Below are 22,690 nucleotides of genomic sequence, written 5' to 3'. Positions count from 1 at the left end.
GATTTCCCAAACTGTTACTTTGTTTGACTCTCATGTAGCAGCGTCTTTAAGTAACAAGACATGTCATTTATTTCTGAACAATGAATGAACTGCAGGAATTATATTCTAAATGGTTTCCAACAAACCATAACATTCAACCACCCCAGACCAGACTAACAACATTCCAATAAATCAACCAGTTAAACAACTGAAAAAATCTAATTTTACCACACCAGTACAGAAGAAAAGTACTAAGCATTTGTCAAGTTTCAAATACCAGGAAAGAATATGATTTAACAATCAGTTAATGACTGTAGCAAAGTTGCATTTAAGAATGATCAAGGTAAGACAGATGGATCATTTAAAGAAAATGATTTTGTTTATACAAAGAAAATGTTCACAAGAGTGTGACTGTCAAGTACTACTGTAGCAGTATATACAGGACATTAGCATCATTGCATGTATGAATGATTATAATAAGGCTTATTGCATGACAATAATGCCAATTTAATTTACTATATATTTGTAGCAAGGGGAGTAACCTTTGTTCAACAAACATAATTATGCAATCGTGGTTGTTTCCCTTACTATCTGCTCTACCTATTAACAGAAGGAATTGATCCAGCCTCTTTCCTGTTCCTGGAATTCCAAGAGTCTCTTAGAAAAGTTTATAAAAAATAAAATCCAACTAATCATTGAAAGATTAATATGCCTGGCAGAGGAAAAGGTATCAAGAGGAGAGCTGGAGGTCCTACAGCTGAGAATACAAAGAGAAAAAAGAATTTTAACCAGGACCCTGGAGAAATTGTCGATATTTTATCAGGTCATGACTGAGCTGAGCCTTCTTCTGATGATTCTGAGGTGTGGGTCTTGGGTGACTCTCTTGTACGATGTTCCGGGGGAAAGATACGGATCTAAAAGTACTAACAAAGCAGACCATAAAGTTATCTGGGATGGAAAGTCAGGAATGAGAAGCGAGGAACTCAAATCTGCTATACAGCGTGGACTTTTAAAAGGTTATAAACCTTCTGTTATAATCATCCACGTAGGTGGAAACAATGTATCTTCAGCAAACACATGCAAAATCATTTCAATCTTATCTAAAGCTCTGAAGTATCTATTTTCAGTTTTTCTTAATTCTATTGTTGATTGGACAGACATTCTACCTAGATTTAATTGGAGGGACACACCCAACACCCTCGCCTCTGCAAAAATGATGGACCTTAAAAGAAAAAGAATAAACAGAAAACTGAAACAGACCATTTTACAGTATGAGATGGGACGGGCATTGAACCATCAAAACATTAATAGAAATAACCCCCATTTCTATCGCCCAGATGGCGTTCACTTATCTGACCATGGCAATGACGCATATCCTACACTGGCTGGCCGGGATTTTCATAGGTCTCTATTTGGCACTCTTTAGTGAGAACCAAAGGAGACAGTAATTTTTATGTTGCGGCCTTTCATATTCCACTACTTTTTGTCAATAAATTTCAATAAGTTCATAAATTTGCATGTACAACATAATGCTGAATAAATGATGTTGAGTTATTTGGTTTTATGTGTTTTTGTCATAAATTAATGAGACAGACAGATCATTTAAAGAAAATGATTTTGTTTATACAAGGAAAATATCACAGGAGACTACTGTAGCAGTATATAAACGACACTACAGAGCTCCAGATAAGGTTTTAGGTTAAAGGGTATTTTACCCCCCATTCTTTTTTAAAGAGTATTTTACTCCTAGTTTTCTTTTCAAAAGGGTATTTTAGAATTTCTAAATGGTATTTCAGTTTTCTAAATCATTCAAAGGGTAATAATAATAACTGTTCGTTTGTTTGTATAACTTTCCGTTCGGCATTCATGTGCTCAGCTGACGTGCTATGTCGATCAATGCTATTTTTCTGAATATTTGTTGAGCCTTCATTCGCCCAGATAGTTTTAATATTTTGTTTAATGCATACACTACATCTTAATTTCAGTTGCTGACCACTGCGGTCTATCAACAGCAAGTGATATTTTGGCTGCCAATCGTTCAATGTCTTATTAGAAACACCTGCATGGTGTTTCAGCTTTTCCTTGTCTGTTTCAACAGTTACGCATAATATGTCATAGATAACTGTCTTAGCAATCCGACAGGCATCATCCGACTCATCTCTTGTCATATATTTTAATATATTTGAAGAAGAACATGGCATTTCTTTACGATATCGTCTGCTTTTGAGACGCGACTTTTGTTTGCTGTACTCAATTACAAAATGGATGTGCTTGATTTACGAAAAAATTGGGATATACACTTTAATCGAGTAAAATACGTATCCCATTTTTTTTCAATGTGTACCTGTACGCGTAGGTTTGATTTCAAATGTTTTTCGTAAATTTCAGAACGTATTTACACAATACGCAGCTTATCTGGAGCTCTGACACTAGCAAAGTTGCATGTATGTACCTCAGTGACACTTAGGATTCAGAAGAAGAAGAAAGTAGAACATCTAGCTCATCCAGCTTGTCCTTGTACTTGTTTTATTTTGCGTAATATTTTGTGCCACAATTTTCCATAACATCATGTTTATATGCTTTGTAATTAAATGATTGTTCAATTTCATGTTTTAATGTGTTTCTTGCAAACAAATCTTTGTAAATCACAATCAAGCGTTAAGACTATTACACAAGCCAAACATCACTCTTTGTACAATACTTACCAGGCTAATGGGTAACTTCCATTGCAACTTCAGATTTGGCTTGACCCTACGGGATGTAGGACAAAATCCACCCCATTTCCCCTCGACAAAACAGGCAATTATTGGGTATATATGATACAGCTATATGCAATTTTTTATGATAACAACTTCTGTTTTCATGGGCATTCATTCAGATGTACATCACAATTCAGTGTTCAGGTATTCAAAATCAAACTTTTGCAAAAATGTTAAATTGCTTTCAACAAACAAACATAGTTACAGCCTACAACATGTTTAATTATTTAATCAAATTATCAATGAATTCAACATAAATCTTGGGGCATAAACTTTAAAACAGTTGGTATTCTAACATTTCCAGTAGAATCAACAAAACCTGTACTACACATCATCTCAGATTCTGTGAGCTTGGACTCTCTCAAGAAACAATTAACTTCAGCTGTAAGAAATTACTGTAATCTGTACATAAAGACAACCTGTTAATAAAGGCCACATTTTTGCCCTCCTAAGTGTGGTCTTTATCAACAAGTTTGATTGTACATAACTTTCTTATCAATATTCAATTTCCTGTAGTAATGCATACATTTGTATATCAACCTTTCTTGTAGTCAAATATACTACTTTGAATCTTTCTGAGCGTAACAAATCTAAGCAAAAGGGCAATGACCGCCCTAGATTGCTAACCCGAGTTACGATGCACACTTGAACAGTTTTGGTAGATGGTCATGCAAGGGAAATGTCTGTGAAACTATACTGAAATAATGCCAGTGTTCTTTTGACAAGAATATTTTAAAAGTTTCTACTAAATACATATGGGCAGGTTATGTGTGTGCAGACAACACCCTCTGGCAGCTATGTTTTTTGATGAATCGGAATTATCTGAAGAATTCTGGTAGAGGATTACGTAAGGACCATATATGTGAAATTATTTCAAAATGCAACCAGCCATTTAGGAGGTGATGTTGTTTACAGATCTTTCTATTTTAGCTCAGACTGCCCCTACGTGCAACCAAGCAAGTGTTTCAACAACTTTGGAAGAGAACCACAAAAGGAACATCCCGCCCAAGTTTCATCAACTTCCATCAAATGGTTTCTGAAATGATGTTGTTTGAAGAAAAATGTAGACAGAGAGATGAACAATGGATGCTGGACCGTGAGCAATCATAATAGCTCACCCCAAGCACTTTGTGTTCAGGTGAGCTTAAAGACTGCATGTTGTACTATAAATTTCAAGTGGGATAACACGTTTTTTGACCCAATCTCATACCTTGCTGCAACCTGCTGACAAATGATACTGCAGATATGCAGCACACTCTAACCTAACACGTAACATCTGCACTTCCTTCAACACCGACATTTTAAAGTTTCCAATTTTCAGCTTCTACTGCTAAGCTTGTTTCAAGTTGTTTCTATTGAAGTTCTTATCTGTCTTTTACCAATGTTACCGCCAAAATAAAGATTTCTTATCTCTCATTACTAATGTTACCTCCATAATAAAGATTTCTTATTTCTCTTTACAATGTCACCTCCATAATGAAGATTTCTTATCTCTCATTACTAATGTTACCTCCATAATAAAGATTTCTTGTCTCTCTTTGATTTCTTATCTCTCTTTACAACGTCACCTCCATAATGAAGATTTCTTATCACTCTTTACAGTGTTACCTCCATAATGAAGACTTCTTACCACCCTTTACTAATGTTACATCCATAATGAAGATTTCTCATCTCTTTTTGATTTCTTATCACTCTTTACAATGTCACCTCCGTAATGAAGATTTCTTATCTCTCTTTACAACGTCACCTTCATAATGAAGACTTCTTACCACTCTTTACTAATGTTACCTCCATGATGAAGAGCTCTTATCTCCCTTTACTAATCATTTTGGTGTTTCAGATTTCTCCCTTCTTTCCCATGTACTCATCACTTGTGTACTTGTCTTACAACTTTGCACAATAGCTGCTTGTACTTTCTTCTTTTCATCTGCAATCAGGAATGTGAAATCCCTAAATATTTCACTAAAGTTTTCAAAAAATCTACACCAATCAACTGGCATTAATCATGCAAATAAGTAATAATACCATATATTTTTAGACAGCATAGAACCAAGCTTCTTGAGACAACTTGAATCTTTTAGTACATAAAGTTTTTCTACTATACCTTCACAATTCAAAATTTAACACATACAAGACTTAGATTAAAAGAGAATCTCTTCTGGCTATCTCCAATACTTTTTGAGTTACCCACCTGACAAGAAGTGTGATGGATGAACGAACAGACAAGGTGGGGACTATATGCTCTCCCCTTCAGGGAGAGTAAAAATAAGTAAACAGTAACACAGTACTAAAACTAGTGGCTGTCAAGTTCTCTGGTAGAACACATGCTTTTTAAATAAAGTGATACAACTTCAATTCGTCACAGCTGTACCATATGAAAGGCAAAATGAACAACCTAGACAATACGAGCAGCAGACTGTTCCCCTGAATTTTTTTTTTTCATCCATCAGTCAACAATACACCTCTATGTGAAGTCAGTTTTAAAGCGCATGGACTTTGATCTGTAATAAAATCTGTGGTGCTGACTACACATTATCACTAAACATCAAACGTCAAACTAAAACATGTCATACCTTCGGTTTTACATTCCATCAGTAACTGTGGCAACCGAGATCTGTGATACCTGATCAGGAATTTCAGACAGGATCTAATTGTGCCTAAAACATAGATAAAACATTTTAAAACAGTTAAATATCATTTACAACTTAAACCCTACAGAACCAAATGTTGCCATTTTTTATGGAAAAGGGAGTTTTGACTGTACTTACCGTTACTCAAATGAAGTCAAAACAGTAGTGTAGTTTAAACATGAAGGCAATAAGTGCTTAAAAAAGTAAAGTTTTAATCATCTTTATTTTTACTCATACATGTCAAGTCTCCCAGATCATCTGTGAGTCTCACGGATTTTAAGTCCATTTCCCAGTCATATGGAAATCAATTATTTCAACGTGAAATCCAAAATTCCAAATCACTAATTACATACTATGGCTGAAATAATTTATCACTCTATCTATAAAAGTTTAACGAGGTCACACACCGATGCTAAGCAGCTTTTCTGCAAAAAGATGTGTATGTGTGTGCCTTGGACTATTTTCTGATCATGCAAGTGGTGGTGTTTATGTTTGATAAAGATGGGAGCCTGTTAATCAATGATTAAGGTGGGAAAAGATATTTAGTTTTACAACTGAGCCGCCTTTCCTTTAATGACAGGAGTAATGACAATTATTACCATTGATGACAAGTGAGAAAACAACTAACATTTTTTCTTTGTTATATTCTTTTGTTTTATTTTTACTGAGTAAAAAGCACCTTTACTATAATTATAAATCTGAGATGATGAAATAGGTTTATTTCCAATCTGTTTACGCTATTGCCCGTGTGCTAAAAATGTAGGAAATAATTTTGTAGTTAGTGAAATTAAAATGTGATGTATACCTAGATGCAGCTGTTTGGATGTTAATACTTTTTATCATATCATACCTTTCTCTACTTATTAAATGACAATTAAATAATAATTAAATCAATTCAAATCAATACTTTAGTTGTTTAATTGTTTTAAAATGCAACTTACCACCCCTGAAACCATTGCCTAACTGAGTTAACAACTCAGAAAGGTAAATTGATTTAATTTCTTTTACAGTCTCATATTCGACAAATTATTTTTTTTTAAAAATGCTGGTCGGCAAAATCTCCAAATATCCTGGATTTTAAACTGATATCTCCTGGAAAACTGTCCAGGAAACGGAACGAGTGAGCGAAAATGTTGGGCATACTGTTCTGCATTTTTAATCAGTGGTCTGAATTACTGTGCTTTCTTCGGTAAATTGCTGTCATTTAACTTTAGTGTATTTTGTCATTCCCTGAAAACTAGGGGACATTAACTGAAGTTTCCATTGACACATGCATTTAAGCAATACTGATGAATTTACCGCATAATGGGTTTAATGATAATCTGTAATTAGGAACTATTTATGACAATACAATGTGCAATAGGAGTTTTTTACATGGATTTTCTGGCTTTTTGAACTTGCCAAGCTATACCCTTTGTATTCCTTTTTTTTAATAAAGCGAGTACAACAAACACTACTTCCGAACAAGAGGGTCATTGACCCTAAAGCGCTTACCTGTGTACAAGGCTGCAAGTGTGTTTGTACAAGTACAGAGTTAGGTTTCTTCTATGTTAGCCTATATTATATACATGTCACACACACTTTTGAACCTAGGGCAATAATTTGAACAGCCATGTTTTTTGACGAATCGGAATAATGTGTACAATCTTGGTAGAGGGTCACACAAGAACAATTTGTGTAAATTTATTTTAAAATTGGGCTTGCAGTTTCAAACAAGAAGATTTTTTAAAATTTCCACTATATACATAATTATAAGGAAAAGTGACCACGCCCTCTGGCAGCCATGTTTTTTGACAAATCAAAATAATTTGAACAATCTTGGTAGAGGGTCACACAAGGACCATTTGTGTAAAATTATTCTAAAATCAGGCCAGCAGTTTCACACAAGATTTTTAAAGTTTCCACTATATACATATAGGGAAAAGTGACCACACCCTCTGGCGGCCATGTTTTTTGATGAATCATAATAATCTGAACAATCTTGATAGAGGGTCACACAAGGACCATTTGTGTAAAATTATTCTAAAATCGGGCAAGCAGTTTCATACAAGATTTTTTAAGTTTCCACTATATACATATAGGGAAAAGTGACCACACCCTCTGGCGGCCATGTTTTTTGACAAATCAAAATAATCTGAACAATTTTGGTAAAGGGTCACACAAGGACCATTTATGAATTATTCTAAAATCGGGCAAGCAGTTTCATACAAGATTTTTTAAGTTTCCACTCTATACATATAGGGAAAAGTTACCACGCCCTCTAGCGGCCATGTTTTTTGACAAATAAGTATAATTTGAACAATCTTGGTAGAAGGTGACATAAGGACCATTGTGTGAAATGATTTCAAACAATTGTGTGAAATGATTTCAAAATCGGACCATCGGTTTAGGAGGAGATGTTGTTTGAAGTTTTTTCTATTTTTAGCTCTGGCAGCTCCTATGTGCAACCAAGTGGAACCGTTTGAACAACTCTGGTAGAGGACCACCAAAGGAACATCATGGCTGAGTTTCATCAAAATCCATTCATTGGTTTTGGAGGAGATGTCGTTTAAACACAAATGTTGACGATGGACGACTTGACGGATGGATGCACATATGCACGACGGACACAGCGTGATCACAATAGCTCACTTTGTTTGCACTTTGCTCAGGTGAGCTAAAAATGAAAATCTGAAAAACTTTGAACACTGCTGTCACTTTACCTCCAACATGAATTGTCTGCAGGAAACCATCTTCCTTATTAATCTTCTTGACAAAGGTGATAGAAGACTGCACTATCTTCAGTAGACTCCGCTGGCACCTAATGAGTACCACTCCAGAGTTACCATCAACATATCGCACTGAAATTAAACAATAACTGTAAATAGTAGATACATGTATAAAGGTGACTGTTCTCCATATAATTCAAATGGTTTGTTTCTTTTATATTTTCTTTAGAATGCCTCTCCATGTCATTCCAACAATGCAGAGGACCACAATGGAAATAAGAGCTCTCTTTTTCTTGTGTTGGTGTGTATGTCATGTTGTTCTTTTAAGATTCTCATGTATGTGGTATTTTTTAAATTTCTGTACATGTTGTTTCAAATATTTCATGTATGCACTGGGTTTTTTTTCTTCTATAATAGGGGCCATTAATAGGCCCCTTCCCTTCAGAAAATATCTTTTAAATCATGCAGTTTTCCCCAAAAATTGACTTTACATCAGGTTTTTTTATTCCCCTTTGCCCAAATACCGAGCTATTTTTTCCCCAAATCACAGGCCTGGACCCCTTTTCCTCCTGGTAAAAAAAACCCATGATGCATAACCTACCAAAATAAATCTATAATGGTTTGCTCTATTGACAGATATTCTATGATTGGTACAAAGAAAAGTAACTAATATTTTACTTTAGATACATGAAGAAAAATACATGTATAATGTTATTAAATAAACTAATTAATTGATATTAAAAGCCCATTCCCATAGTATGACATTGTTTAAACCTTTAGCCTGCTGCAGGCAAGTGATTCTGCCTTTGCCACCAGTGCAGACCAAGATCAGCCTGCACGGACCATAGTCTGCACTATTCCCTATTCAATTAGTTTTCAGTAAACACCCCTTTGAATAATAAGCAGTACTGCCCAAACTGAATGACGAACCAGTCTATTTTAGTAATATAGCAGGGTAAAGGTTAATGCAACATCTAAAGCTGAAGAAAACTCTCAGCTATTCTGCAGTAAAAAGATTCCAACCATGTTATCATACAGAAAAATAGTGTAATTTTGCTTAACAAACCGTACCTGCCAAACTTGGTACATTTCGCAGTGAAGCAATCGCATAGTCCCCATGTAATGCATTTATTTCATTCTTCACTGCATAATAAAAGTCATTCTCATTTATACTGTGCTTCTTCCTCCTGTCAGTGAATATCACCTTGCAAAGAATGTACCTGAAATATATATTTACTACTGTAGCATTTATACATAAAATCCATTAGAACCCAAAGTCAAGAAGTCCAGTAATCTGTCTCTGTCTGTCTCTGTATACTGCCAACACCTCTTGTAAGTGTTACTGACCTAACTGTGTGCATGTTGGGAATGTTAGTACATGTATAAAGAGTGAAAGTAATAACAAGAAGCTGGCTATGAATATTGTCAGCTACAGTGAGGCTTTAAAGAAATTATTCCAGTCAGTTGTCAGCTATGGTGAGGCTTTAATGAAAGTATTCCAGTCAGTTGTCAGCTACGGTGAGGCTTTATTAAATGAAAGTATTCCAGTCAGTTATCAGCTACAGTGAGGCTTTAATGAAAGTATTCCAGTCAGTTGTCAGCTACGGGGAGGCTTTATTAAATGAAAGTATTCCAGTCAGTTGTCAGCTACAGTGAGGCTTTAATGAAAGTATTCCAGTCAGTTGTCAGCTATGGGGAGGCTTTATTAAATGAAAGTATTCCAGTCAGTTGTCAGCTACAGTGAGGCTTTAATGAAAGTATTCCAGTCAGTTGTCAGCTACGGTGAGGCTTTATTAAATGAAAGTATTCCAGTCAGTTGTCAGCTACGTTGAGGCTTTATTAAATGAAAGTATTCCAGTCAGTTGTCAGCTACGGTGAGGCTTTATTAAATGAAAGTATTCCAGTCAGTTGTCAGCTACGGTGAGGCTTTATTAAATGAAAGTATTCCAGTCAGTTGTCAGCTACGGTGAGGCTTTATTAAATGAAAGTATTCCAGTCAGTTGTCAGCTACAGTGAGGCTTTAATGGAAGTATCCCAGACACTTGTGGGAAACATGAGTACTTGTGATAATCTGAGGTAACTTGTAGCTGTCTCAGTGACAGTGGATGGATGTCATCAGGGATCGAATTTAACTTTTTTTCTTACTAGCAAATTTGTGCTAGTGCCATTTTTTTCCACTAGCAAAATGATGGGTTCCACTAGCAATTATTTAAAAGCTGTTTAAGTGCTAAATTTATTAAAGGTGCAAAATAAAGACAAATGAAGAGACATAAATCTTAAAAAAAACCTACACATTTTGTAATATAGTACTAAACATTATGATAGCCGTGCAATATTCCCTTGAAATCAACACAAGAACAGAGAAACAAATGACTGTTTCTGTATTTTCTTAGACTGACATGGGGGGTCGTTTTTTCCTACTTTCATGTTTATCGTTTTTCCGTAATCGGTTGGAAATTCTTCGGGATCACGTGATTTTAAAATTGTTTCAAACGAATATCCGTTTAAAACGCACGACAAAATAACTGTATTTCCATGATGGTAACTAGAAAATGCTTTTGTAAAAAAGCGCATGTCTCCCCAAATTCAAAGTCCTATAGGCAAGAAGTCAATAGGGGTCAGGATCGAAAGTCAAAGAGACACTATTGGTTGGCTGCAATAGGGATCATCTACTTGGCATGTCCAGTCATCCCGCTAAATTTCAACACTCTTGGCCTAGTGGTTTTCAAGTCACTGTTCAGGCTCCTGTGACCTTGACCTTTGATCAAGTGACCTCAAAATAAATAGGGGTCATCTACTCTGTATGAACAATCATCCTATGAAGTTTCAACATTCTGGGTCGAGAGGTTCTCAAGTTATTGATTGGAAATGGTTTTCCATGTTCAGGCTCCTGTGGCCTTGACCTTTAACAGAGTGACCCCAAAATTGTTAGGGGTCATCTACTCTGCATGATCAATCATCCTATGAAGTTTCATCATTCTGGGTCAAGTGGTTCTCAAGTTACTGACCGGAAATGGTTTTCAATGTTCAGGCCCCTGTGGCCTTGACCTTTCACAGAGTGACCCCAAAATCGTTAGGGGTCATCTACTCTGCATGACCAATCATCCTATTAAGTTTCAACATTCTGGGTCATGTGGTTCTCAAGTTACTGACCGGAAATGGTTTTCAATGTTCAGGCCCCTGTGACCTTGACCTCTAATGGAGTGACCCCAAAATCGATAGGGGTCATCTACTCTTCATGAACAATCATCCTATGAAGTGTCAACATTCTGGGTCAAGTGGTTCTCTAGTTATTGATCGGAAATGGTTTTCAATGTTCAGGCCCCTGTGACCTTGACCTTTGATGGAGTGACCCCAAAATCAAAAGGGGTCGTCTTCTCTTCATGAACAATCATCCTATGAAGTTTCAACATTCTGGGTCAAGTGGTTCTCTAGTTATTGATCGGAAATGGTTTTCAATGTTCAGGCCCCTGTGACCTTGACCTTTGACGGAGTGACCCCAAAATCAATAGGGGTCACCTACTCTTCATGACCAATCATCCTATGAAGTTTCAACATTCTGGGTCAAGTGGTTCTCTAGTTATTGATCGGAAATGGTTTTCAATGTTCAGGCCCCTGTGACCTTGACCTTTGACAGAGTGACCCCAAAAACAATAGGGGTCGTCTACTCCAACAGCCCTACAACCCTATAAAGTTTGAAGGTTCTAGGTCAAATGGTTCTCCAGTTATTGCTCGGAAATGAAGTGTGACGTACAGACGGACGGACGTCCGGACGGACGGACAGACGGACGGACGGACAGGGCAAAAACAATATGTCTCCTGGGGGAGACATAATTATACACAGACTGCACGAAAAATATGAAATGTACAAAATTTATGTTCAAAATTGACAGTGATATATTAGGCCAAGACAATGTGTTTAATGTCTAAAATGTTATTAAATTAATGTAGCCATATGAAAATAAATCAGTGTATTTAGGTAAATTTCAATCACATTTTGTTTCGGCAGTGTAAGACAGTTATTCATTTATATTCTTAAAACTATACTGAAAAGAGATTAACTGAGAACGTTTGCAGACGAAGTTGTAAAAACACCTTTATTCGGGAAGGGCCTGAACTGTCCTTCCGCAAACTTGTAGTATAGCTGTTTATTACCTGTATTATAAGAATGATTTTCCTGAAGGTTTTGTGAGTTACAAAATTGTTGAATTCCATGTGCTAAGTTTGTAAAAATCACGTTATCGTTTGGGCATATAATATATTTTGCATCTATTTATAAACTAGAGCTATCACTAAAGGTGATGAATGTACCCCCCGCATGCACTGACACAGTACATTGCAATCTGACGCACACAAGATTGCATAATTATGTGGACTGTATGTATATAGACTGTATGTATACAGTATAGTAACAAAAAACAAAGTCCCATAACTATGCAGAATATTTATCTAAAAGAATGTAACATGCACCATGCACAACTAGGGTTGGTACTGATCACTTGTGTGAAGTTTCATTAAATTGTGTGTAAGGGTTTGGTAGATTAGGCATGCACAAGATTGCATATGCAGACTGCATGTACATAGTATGTTAACAAGAAACAAAGTCCCATAACTCTGCAATTTTTGTTGCTGAAAGAACCTAACATGGCCCATACACAACTACTGTTGTTACTGATCACTTGTGTGAAGTTTCATTAAATTGTGTCAAGGGGATGAGGAGAGATGGTGCGCACAAGATTGTGTCTATGTATATAGTATAGTAACAAAAAAAAACAAAGTCCCATAACTCTGCAAATTTTTTTTCTGAAAGAACCTAACATGCCCCATGCACAACTACTGTTGTTACTGATCACTTGTGTGAAGTTTCATTAAATTGTGTCAAGGGGATGAGGAGAGATGGTGCGCACAAGATTGTGTCTATGTATATAGTATAGTAACAAAAAAACAAAGTCCCATAACTCTGCAAATTTTTTTTCTAACAGAACCTAACATGCCCCATGCACAACTACTGTTGGTACTGATCACTTGTGTGAAGTTTCATTAAATTGTGTCAAGGGGATGAGGAGAGATGGTGCGCACAAGATTGTGTCGTGTCTATGTATATAGTATAGTAACAAAAAAACAAAGTCCCATAACTCTGCAAATTTTTTTTCTAAAAGAACCTAACATGCCCCATGCACAACTACTGTTGGTACTGATCACTTGTGTGATGTTTCATTAAATTGTGTCAAGGGGATGAGGAGAGATGGTGCGCACAAGATTGTGTCTATGTATATAGTATAGCAACAAAAAAACAAAGTCCCATAACTCTGCAATTTTTTTTTCTAAAAGAACCTAACATGCCCCATGCACAACTACTGTTGGTACTGATCACTTGTGTGATGTTTCATTAAATTGTGTCAAGGGGATGAGGAGAGATGGTGCGCACAAGATTGTGTCTATGTATATAGTATAGCAACAAAAAAACAAAGTCCCATAACTCTGCAATTTTTTTTTCTAAAAGAACCTAACATGCCCCATGCACAACTACTGTTGGTACTGATCACTTGTGTGAAGTTTCATTAAATTCTGTCAAGGGGATAAGGAGAGATGGTGCGCACAAGATTGCGTCTACGGACAGACGGACAGACAGACAGACGGACAGACAGACAGACAACCTGAAACCAGTATACCCCCCCTTACAACTTTGTTGTCGGGGGGTACAATTATAGCCTCGTTTCGGAGGATTCTTCCGAAAAAATCCGAAGATGCTCGACAGGTTCGTAAGCAGTCGGAAAACATACTTTCGGTTTGACATAGGCAACATCTTTTGTTTATTTGTTAGTTATTCTTGAACATATTCATGACTATTTGGTCAGATCTGATGCAGTGAGCCATATTTTCAGTAAATAGGAAGTCTCAGCTACAAACTCTGGTTTTCATATAATACTCGTTCGGGTTTTAGTAATGGACCTTTAAGTTGTTTTGTTGTTGTTTGATTTCATATAAAAGTTCACAGTTCGGACAGGCCGGGGACTTTCTGGTTTTGAAAGTACGATACAAACCAAAGTACTCAATGATTCTTTGGAGTTTTTGCTGGACGTTGAAGGTCCTCAGGTCACTGTCCCTAGTATTGCTAGCATTTCTGGGCCTTTTTGCAGGAAGAAACATGTTATTTTCCTCTCCATTTCCACAGAGCTTTGCAAATTACACACCAAAATACAAACAAATATTGCCTAGACACTTACTTAGATATCCGATAATTACTTTTGTATATTGCGACAAGCATCTACAAGCAATCACGTGATTATTGGTAAATTAACAGCCCCAAAGGAAGAGAAAAGGACAGTTTGAGCGAATTCCCCCGATTTCCGAATGTGATCGCAAAAATATTTGAGTGCCATGATTTTCTAATCGCATTTTTTATTCTTACTCGAATTTCGCGAGTTTGCGACCACTAAATTCGATCCCTGGTCATAATTAGTCTAATAGGTGTTTGTTTGTAAGTTGGAATGCTGATTGTTACAATACTAGAGCTATCACTGAAGGTGATGAATGTAGCCCCTCACACACTGACACAGTACATTGCAATTTGATGCACACAAGATTGCATAATTATGTGAAGTGTATGTATATAGTATAGTAACACAAGAAGGCCAAGATGGCCCTAGGTCGCTACCCTGAGTAACATATTAGAACAGTGTAAACATTTCTGACCTAGTGATTTCATAGAGACAAATATTCTCACCAATTTTCATTAAGATTGGACCAAACATGTGGCCTCTTGAGTGTAAACAATCATTTTCTTTGATTTGACCTAGTGACCTAGTTTTTGACCCCACGTGACCCAGATAAAAACTCGTCTGAGATTTCATGGAGACAAACATTCTGACCAAGTTTCATGCTTATCAAATGAAAAATGCAGCCCCTACTGCATACAGAAGGTTTTTCTTTGATTTGACCAGGTGACCTAGTTTTTCATCCCAGATGACCAAGATTTGAACTTGACCTAGATTTCATAAAGAAAATCATTCTGATCAAATTTCACAAACATCCAGTCAAAAATGCAGCCCCTATTGCACACACGCAGTTTTTCTTTGATTTGTCTGGGTGACCTAGTTTTAGACCCCACATGACCAAGATTCAAACTTGGCCTAAAGATCATCAAGATAAACATTCCGACCAAGTTTATCTCCAGAAATAGGGGGCAGAGCCAGACGAAAAAATGTAGGTGACAAGTTCATACTGCAAGGTTTCATCAATTTATATTAAAATACTTTTTTTAGCTAGGCATGTCACAAGGTGTAAATACATGTGCACTTTTGATTATTTCAGAGGCCAGGGCCAGACGAAAAAAAGTGAAGTGCGCAAGTCCATACGTCTTTATCACGCAAGGTTTCATCAATTTATATCAAATACCTTTTTAGCTAGGCACATCACAAACTTTTTTCGGACGAACGGACGCACAGACGGACAGACACATGTGCCATCACATAATACTTCTTGCCATCCTAGCAGGAAAAAAAACATTTTTTCTAAGCATGCGCCAGTGACAGATATTCCTGTCTTTCCCTGGGGAAAATCCTTGTCTTAAATAGCATGCACATCTATATAGTACTGGCACTATCATGGTTTGAATTTAAGCTTGCATACTCGCAAAATGCGAGTACATTTCAAACGAGAGCTGTCACAGGAGACAGTGCGCTCGACTATTCTGATGCTGGATAGTGAACCTGGGCACATCTGAGAAAACTGGAGCTGTCACTGGAGTGGCTAATGACTTCAATGCTGGATGAAGATATTTGCACAATACATTTTTTTAACTAAGTCTGTTTTAAATATATTAAGTAATAAGCGAGGTAAAGATAAAGTGTATCAAAACACTATATAAGTATATCAGGGTTCACACTGGCCTCCAAAAAATAATAGCCAACTTTTTAACCTATGAAAAATTAATAGCCAAAATTGATGCGGATCTTTGCAGGCAATTTTAATAAAATAAAAATGATGAATTTTAACATATATATATTTTCTTAATTGCTTTAACAAGCAGAAAAGCAGTAGACCCCTACAGTGGGTGTGGAGATCAGGGATTCAGGTGAAATACCTCCAAATATTGGTGGTGGGGTCCCACTATAAATGTTTAAAGTGCTATATTCTGATGGATTTTGAAGGCATTTACCGGACACGTATTTAGTTTGTGTAAAGCAGCTGAAATGGTTGCATATTGACTGACATTATGGACTGGGTAATGGCTAAATTAGCCTCATGCACACTCAGTATGGACACAGTTGCACACAATGGAAAGTTTACCATGTCTTTGAGTATCACTCATGTTTATACTTTTTCATTATATATATCAAAAGTGTTTCCATGATTTTTTTTACCATAACTGCACTTAAATTGCTCGAAAAGTACAAAACAATTAGGTCGCGAAAATATGTGATATTTGGCATCTATGCACACTACTGAATTATAGCTTTTTGTCAACAAGTTTTTGATGCTTTATTCAATAAATATACTAATTTTTAAGTGGTTTAGAAGTTTTTACTTACGCTAATTACAGTGTGCAAGCAAATTTATTTGTTGATTATTTTAGTTTGCCCTTATCGGCCATTGTTTCTAAAAATAGAAACAGGATTGGGTTTCCCGATAATTTTTTTAATTAATATGCAAAACAAACATTTATTGGAATTGTTTTGGTAAAAAAATAGACTATTAAAAATATCTGATTTGTAATATTTCAACTAATTCGCGTTCTTTATAAATTCTGAAAATTCGAAGAAATATTTTTTTTGCTTCCAACAATTTCATATCAGTTTAAAAACACATATCCTGATTAAAGATACTTTGAAATCGTCGATGGTTAGGTCAGTTTATAATATGTTTTTAAAGATAATTAAATTAGCGGTAGCTATAGATGGCAATTTAATTTTTCATCGGAAAACTGCCCGTACAAATTGGTTTGTCGTCTGCCTAATATAGAGTTGAAGAAAATTTGCTTTGACGTTTTAAAATGTTCCAAAAAAGTAGCCTGTTAGTTCAATCTGACTGATAGCTAGATAGGTAAGATTAACTTTCGCTTATAATCGGTTTAATTGTCGTCTGCATCCTACCGCCTTAGGCAATGTTATCGGCATTATAAGCTGACACGTGTTTGGAATACACGAGGTAATAAACAGTCTGCTCTATCGATTTTCTACCGTGGGTTACTGTCTCACTTGACGTAATTATTTATGCAGCTAATAAATAAAATAATCGCCAGTTACTGCCGCCAAAATGAAAAAATATTCGCCATTTAAATTAAATAATCGCAAATGGCGATAATGGCGACTGACAGCGTGAGCCCTGGTATATTCTAAGCAAAAAGGGGGCATAATTCATTAAATTTTGGTGCAAGAGTTATGCATCTTGTGACATATGATGTTGGTGTTGATGTGGAACAACTACTTCAACTTTGAATCAAATGCAATTTATAATAACTGAGATATAGTGAAAATGCATCAAAATTAACCTTAAATTCTAAGTAAAAGGGGACATAATTCATGACAAATTGGTGCCAGAGTTATGCATCTTGTGTCATATAGTGTGGGTGATGATGTTAAACAACTATTTTAAGTTTGAATCAAATCCATTCAGTAATAACAGAGACAGAGTGAAAGTGCATCAAAACATTAACCTGAAATTTTAAGTAAAAAGGGGAAATAATTCAGGAAAATTGGTACAAGAGTTATGCACCTCATGTCATTAGATGTGGGTGATGACTTTAACTTAAAATCTAAGTGAAAAGTGGGGATAAATCATGAAATATTGGCGCCGGAGTTACGGCCCTTATGTCAGATGATGTGGGTGATGAAGAGGAATAACTATTTCAAGCTTGAATCAAATCCATCAAGTAATTACAGAGATAAGTTGAAACAAGAGGACCATGATGGTCCTGAATCGCTCACCTTCTCCACATGACCCAATTTTCATGAAGATCCATTGAAAAATATGGCTTCTAGAGAGGTCACAAGGTTTTTCTATTATTTGACCTAATGACCTAGTTTTTGAAGGCACATGACCCAGTTTTGAACTTGACCTAGATATTATCAAGGTGAACATTCTCACCAATTTTCATGAAGATCTCATGAAGAGCATGGCCTCTAGAGAGGTCACATGGTTTTTCTATTTTTATACCTACTGACCTAGTTTTGACCACACGTGACCCAGTTTCAAATTTTATCTAGATATCATCAAGGTGAACATTCAGACAAATTTTCATGAAGATCCATTGAAAAATATGACCTCTAAAGTGGTCAAAAGGTTTTTCTATTTTTAGACCTACTGACCTAGTTTCTGACCGCAGTTAACCCAGTTTCAAACTTGACCTAGATATCATCAAGATCAATATTCAGACCAACTTTCATAGAGATCCCATGAAAAATATGGCCTCTGGAGAGGTCACAAGGTTTTTTTATTATTTGACCTACTGACCTAGTTTCGAACTTGACCTAGATATCATCAAGGTGAACATTCTGACCAATTTTCATGAAGATCCATTGAAAAATATGGCCTCTAGAGAGGTCATAAGGTTTTTCTATTTTTAGACCTACTGACCTAGTTTTTGACTGCAGTTGACCCAGTTTCGAACTTGACCTAGATGTCATCAAGATGAACATTCAGACTAACTTTCATACAGATCCCATGAAAAATATGGCTTCTAGAGAGGTCACAAGGTTTTTCTATTATTTGACCTACTGACCTAGTTTTTGATGGCACGTAACCCATCTTCGAATCTGACCTAGATATCATCAAGGTGAACATTCTGACCAATTTTCATGAACATTCATTGAAAAGTATAGCCTCTAGAGAGGTCATAAGGTTTTTCTATTTTTAGACCTACTGACCTAGTTTTTGACCGCAGTTGACCCAGTTTTGAACTTGACCTAGATATCATCAAGATGAACATTCAGACTAACTTTCATACAGATCCCATGAAAAATATGGCCTCTAGAGAGGTCACAAGGTTTTTCTATTATTTGACCTACTGACCTGGTTTTTGATGGCACAAGACCCAGTTTCAAACTTGACCTAGATATCATCAAGGTGAACATTTTGACCAATTTTTATGAAGATCTATTAAAACAAGAGCACCGCCTTGCGGGTGCTGACGCTCATCTGATTTTTTATGTATAATAGAAATATTGTCCTACCCATGATTTTCTAAATCTAAAAAGGGCCATCACTCTTGCAAAAAGCAGGATAGAGTTATGTTTCTTGATGTACAGTGTCCACTTATGATGGTGAAAAACTGTTGCAAGTTTTAAAGCAATAGCTTTGATAGTTTATGAGAAAAGTTGACTTAAACATAATATTCAACCAAGAAAATGATTTTTCTAAGTCCAAAAGGGGCAATAATTATTGCAAAAAGCAGGATGGAGTTATGTTGCTTGCTGTACAGGGTCAGCTTATGATGGTGAACAAGAGTTGCAAGTTTTAAAGCAATAGCTTTGATAGTTTAAGAGAAAAAGTTGACCTAAACATAAAACTTAACCAAGAAATCTGATATTTTCTAAGTCCAAAAGGGGCCATAAATCTTGCAAAAAGCAGGATGGAGTTATGTTTCTTGCTGTACAGGGTCAGCTTATGATGGTGAACAAGTGTTGCAAGTTTTAAAGGAATAGCTTTGATAGTTTAGGATAAAAGCTGACCTAAACATAAAACTTAACCAAGAAAACTGATTTTCTAAGTCCAAAAGGGGCAATAATTCTTGCAAAAAGCAAGATGGAGTTATGTTTCTTGATGTACAGGGTCTGCTTATGATGGTGAACAAGTATTCCAAGTTTCAAAGCAAAAACTTTGATAGTTTAGGAGAAAAGTTGACCTAAACATAAAACTTAACCAAGAAATCTGATATTTTCTAAGTACAAAAGGGGCCATAAATCTTGCAAAAAGCAAGATGGAGTTATGTTTCTTGCTATACAGGGTCAGCTTATGATGGTGAACAAGTATTCCAAGTTTCAAAGCAATAGCTTTGATAGTTTAGGAGAAAAGCTGACCTAAACATAAAACTTAACCAGGCAACGCCGACGCAGACGCAGACGCCGACGCCGACGCCGACAACCGCTCAAGTGATGACAATAACTCATCATTTTTTTTCAAAAAATCAGATGAGCTAAAAAAGGACTGCCTCTAGAGAGGTCACAAGGTTTTTCTATTTTTAGACCTACTGACCTAGTTTTTGATGGCACTTGACCCACTTCCGAACTTGACCTAGATGTCATCAAGGTGAACGTTCTGACCAATTTTCATGAAGATCTTGTGAAATATATGGCCTCTAGAGAGGTCACAAGGTTTTTCTATTTTTAGACCTACTGACCTAGTTTTTGACCACACGTAACCCAGTTTCTAACTTGACCTAGATATCATCAAGGTGAACATTCTGACCAATTTTCACGAAGATCTTGTGAAATATATGGCCTCTAGAGAGGTCACAAGGTTTTTCTATTTTTAGACCTACTGACCTAGTTTTTGACGGCACGTGACCCAGTTTCGAACTTGACCTAGATATCATCAAGGTGAACATTCTGACCAACTTTCATAAAGATCCCATGAAAAATGTGACCTCTAGAGTGGTCACAAGCAAAAGTTTACGGACTGACGCACGCACGCACGCACGCGACGGACGCTGCGCAATCACAAAAGCTCACCTTGTCACTTTGTGACAGGTGAGCTAAAAAGAGAAAGTGTAAAAAAAACTTTAACCAAGGTTGGGACGTGGAAAGACGCCGACGCCGGGTCGAGTAGAACAGCTCTCCTGATACTTCGTATAGTCAAGGTAAAAATGCGAGTGACTTTTGCAAAAACTTGCAAAATTTTGTCAAGTCAAGTAGAAATTATGACGGTTTTAATTTCTTCAACATTCAGTTTCCATCTGCTGTAAATACGCATTTAATGATGATGTTAAACAGAGTACCACACCGACTGATGACGTTTTACATAGTGCTTGGACTGTTTGCAGATTTTGATCATGCAACACAGTAACTACCGGTATGCGCACACACATTATTTGATGGAAAAACCTTGTTTTGTGCTACAAATGCTTACCGATAGTGTTATGGAGGACAGAGCCTTGTACGTAGAAAAAACAGTTGAACAAATTGAGTGTAAAGTTGATAAATTGCAAGTTGAAATTTTTTGTACTCTAAAAAACTGTTAAATTCTAACCCTGACTATTATGACATCATAAACTATAAAAATAATGACAGGAAATAACCAAATCTATTTGTCATCATGATCTATTTTGAACGTGATACACAAGAAAATTGATTTATACATGTCTGCCTGTGTACGACAGCTCGAGATCTGTTTTTCCAACCCTCTGGACAGCTTGGATAAACAAGAGCTGTCTCCACAGGATGACACATGCCCCCGATGGCACTTTGAATGAACAGTTATGGCCGATGTTAGAGTTTAGGACCTTTGACCTACTGACTTGGGTCTTGCGCACGACACGTCGTCTTACTGTGCCACACATTCGTGCGTAGTTATTTTAAAATCCATGCATGAATGACAAAGATATGGACCGGACATGCCCATCATTGCACTATCATGAAATATGACCTTTAAAGCCTAAGTGTGACCTTGACTTTTGAGCTACGGACCTGGGTCTTGCACGCGACACATCGTCTTACTGTGGTACACATTCATGCCCAATAATTTTAAAATCCATGCATGAATGACAAAGATATGGACCGGACACGCCCATCAATGCACTATCATGAAATATGACCTTTAACGTCTAAGTGTGACCTTGACCTTTGAGCTACAGACCTGGGTCTTGCGTGCGACACGTCGTCTTATTGTGCCACACATTTATGCGTAGTTACTTGAAAATCCATCCATGGATGACAAAGATATGGACCGGATACGCCCATCAATGCACTATCATGAAAAATGACCTTTAACGTCTAAGTGTGACCTTGACCTTTGAGCTACAGACCTGGGTCTTGCGCGCGACACGTCTTACTGTGGTACACATTCATGCCAAGTTATTTGAAAATCCATCCATGGATGACAAAGATACGGAGCGGACACGAAAATTGCGGACAGACCCTCAGACGGTTCAAAAACTATATGCCTCTCTTCGGGGGCATAAAAAACTCGCTGATGGCAGTGATGCTCCGTTTTTCATTCCACACTGTCTCTGGGGTAGGAAAACCTCGTCTTACACAGGCAGGCATGTAAGATCCTTATAGTCCTGTTTTATCAGAAAACCCCAATCTGACTAAAGTACATCTCCTATTACGCTACGCTTAGGATCTGAAGACGTACTATTGATAGCCTCGTTCTGACGACCCTTCCGCTAGCCAATCAGAAGGCTTACTTACAACATTTTGTAAGAATAAAAAATCTATATTTAGCCTGGGTTTTTCATATTTACAATTCTTATGACGTAAAGTGTTACCGGTTAGCTCAATCGGTAGGGCACTTGCTCTGTAAGCGAGGGGTCCCGGCTTCAAGCCACGGACTGACTGCACATTTTTCTTACTCTTTGACATTCGAACAAGTCGTCTGATTCAGTGTAGCAATAACAAAGGATTTTTTAATTTTAAAACAATATAAGCATATGATACATAACTAGAGCTATCAC

At 36.6% G+C, this 22,690-nt stretch overlaps 1 protein-coding gene across 2 annotated transcripts in view; it reads right to left on the bottom strand.

Annotated features, from left to right (window-relative positions):
• LOC123531253 (ribonuclease P/MRP protein subunit POP5-like) overlaps window positions 1-22,690 on the bottom strand; it is a 32,453-nt gene that overhangs the window by 2,264 nt on the left and 7,499 nt on the right. The window contains exons 2-5 of one of the 2 annotated variants that reach the window (XR_008365915.1): window positions 9,148-9,296; window positions 8,071-8,208; window positions 5,312-5,395; window positions 1,005-4,665 (exon numbers count right to left, since the gene is read on the bottom strand). Coding sequence is in view for 1 of the 2 variants with exons in the window: in XM_045312061.2 (XP_045167996.1) it covers window positions 4,562-4,665; window positions 5,312-5,395; window positions 8,071-8,208; window positions 9,148-9,296 (475 nt within the window). In the remaining variant the exon portion in view is untranslated. Of the gene's footprint in view, window positions 1-549; window positions 4,666-5,311; window positions 5,396-8,070; window positions 8,209-9,147; window positions 9,297-22,690 lie in introns of those variants that run through there. The other variant, XM_045312061.2, reaches the window with a different exon arrangement.

Source organism: Mercenaria mercenaria, chromosome 1, assembly GCF_021730395.1.
Source record: "Mercenaria mercenaria strain notata chromosome 1, MADL_Memer_1, whole genome shotgun sequence".
Classification (NCBI taxonomy): Eukaryota; Metazoa; Mollusca; class Bivalvia; order Venerida; family Veneridae; genus Mercenaria; species Mercenaria mercenaria.
Note: the sequence above shows the minus strand (reverse complement) of the source record. Positions and strands in the feature narration are given on the sequence as shown.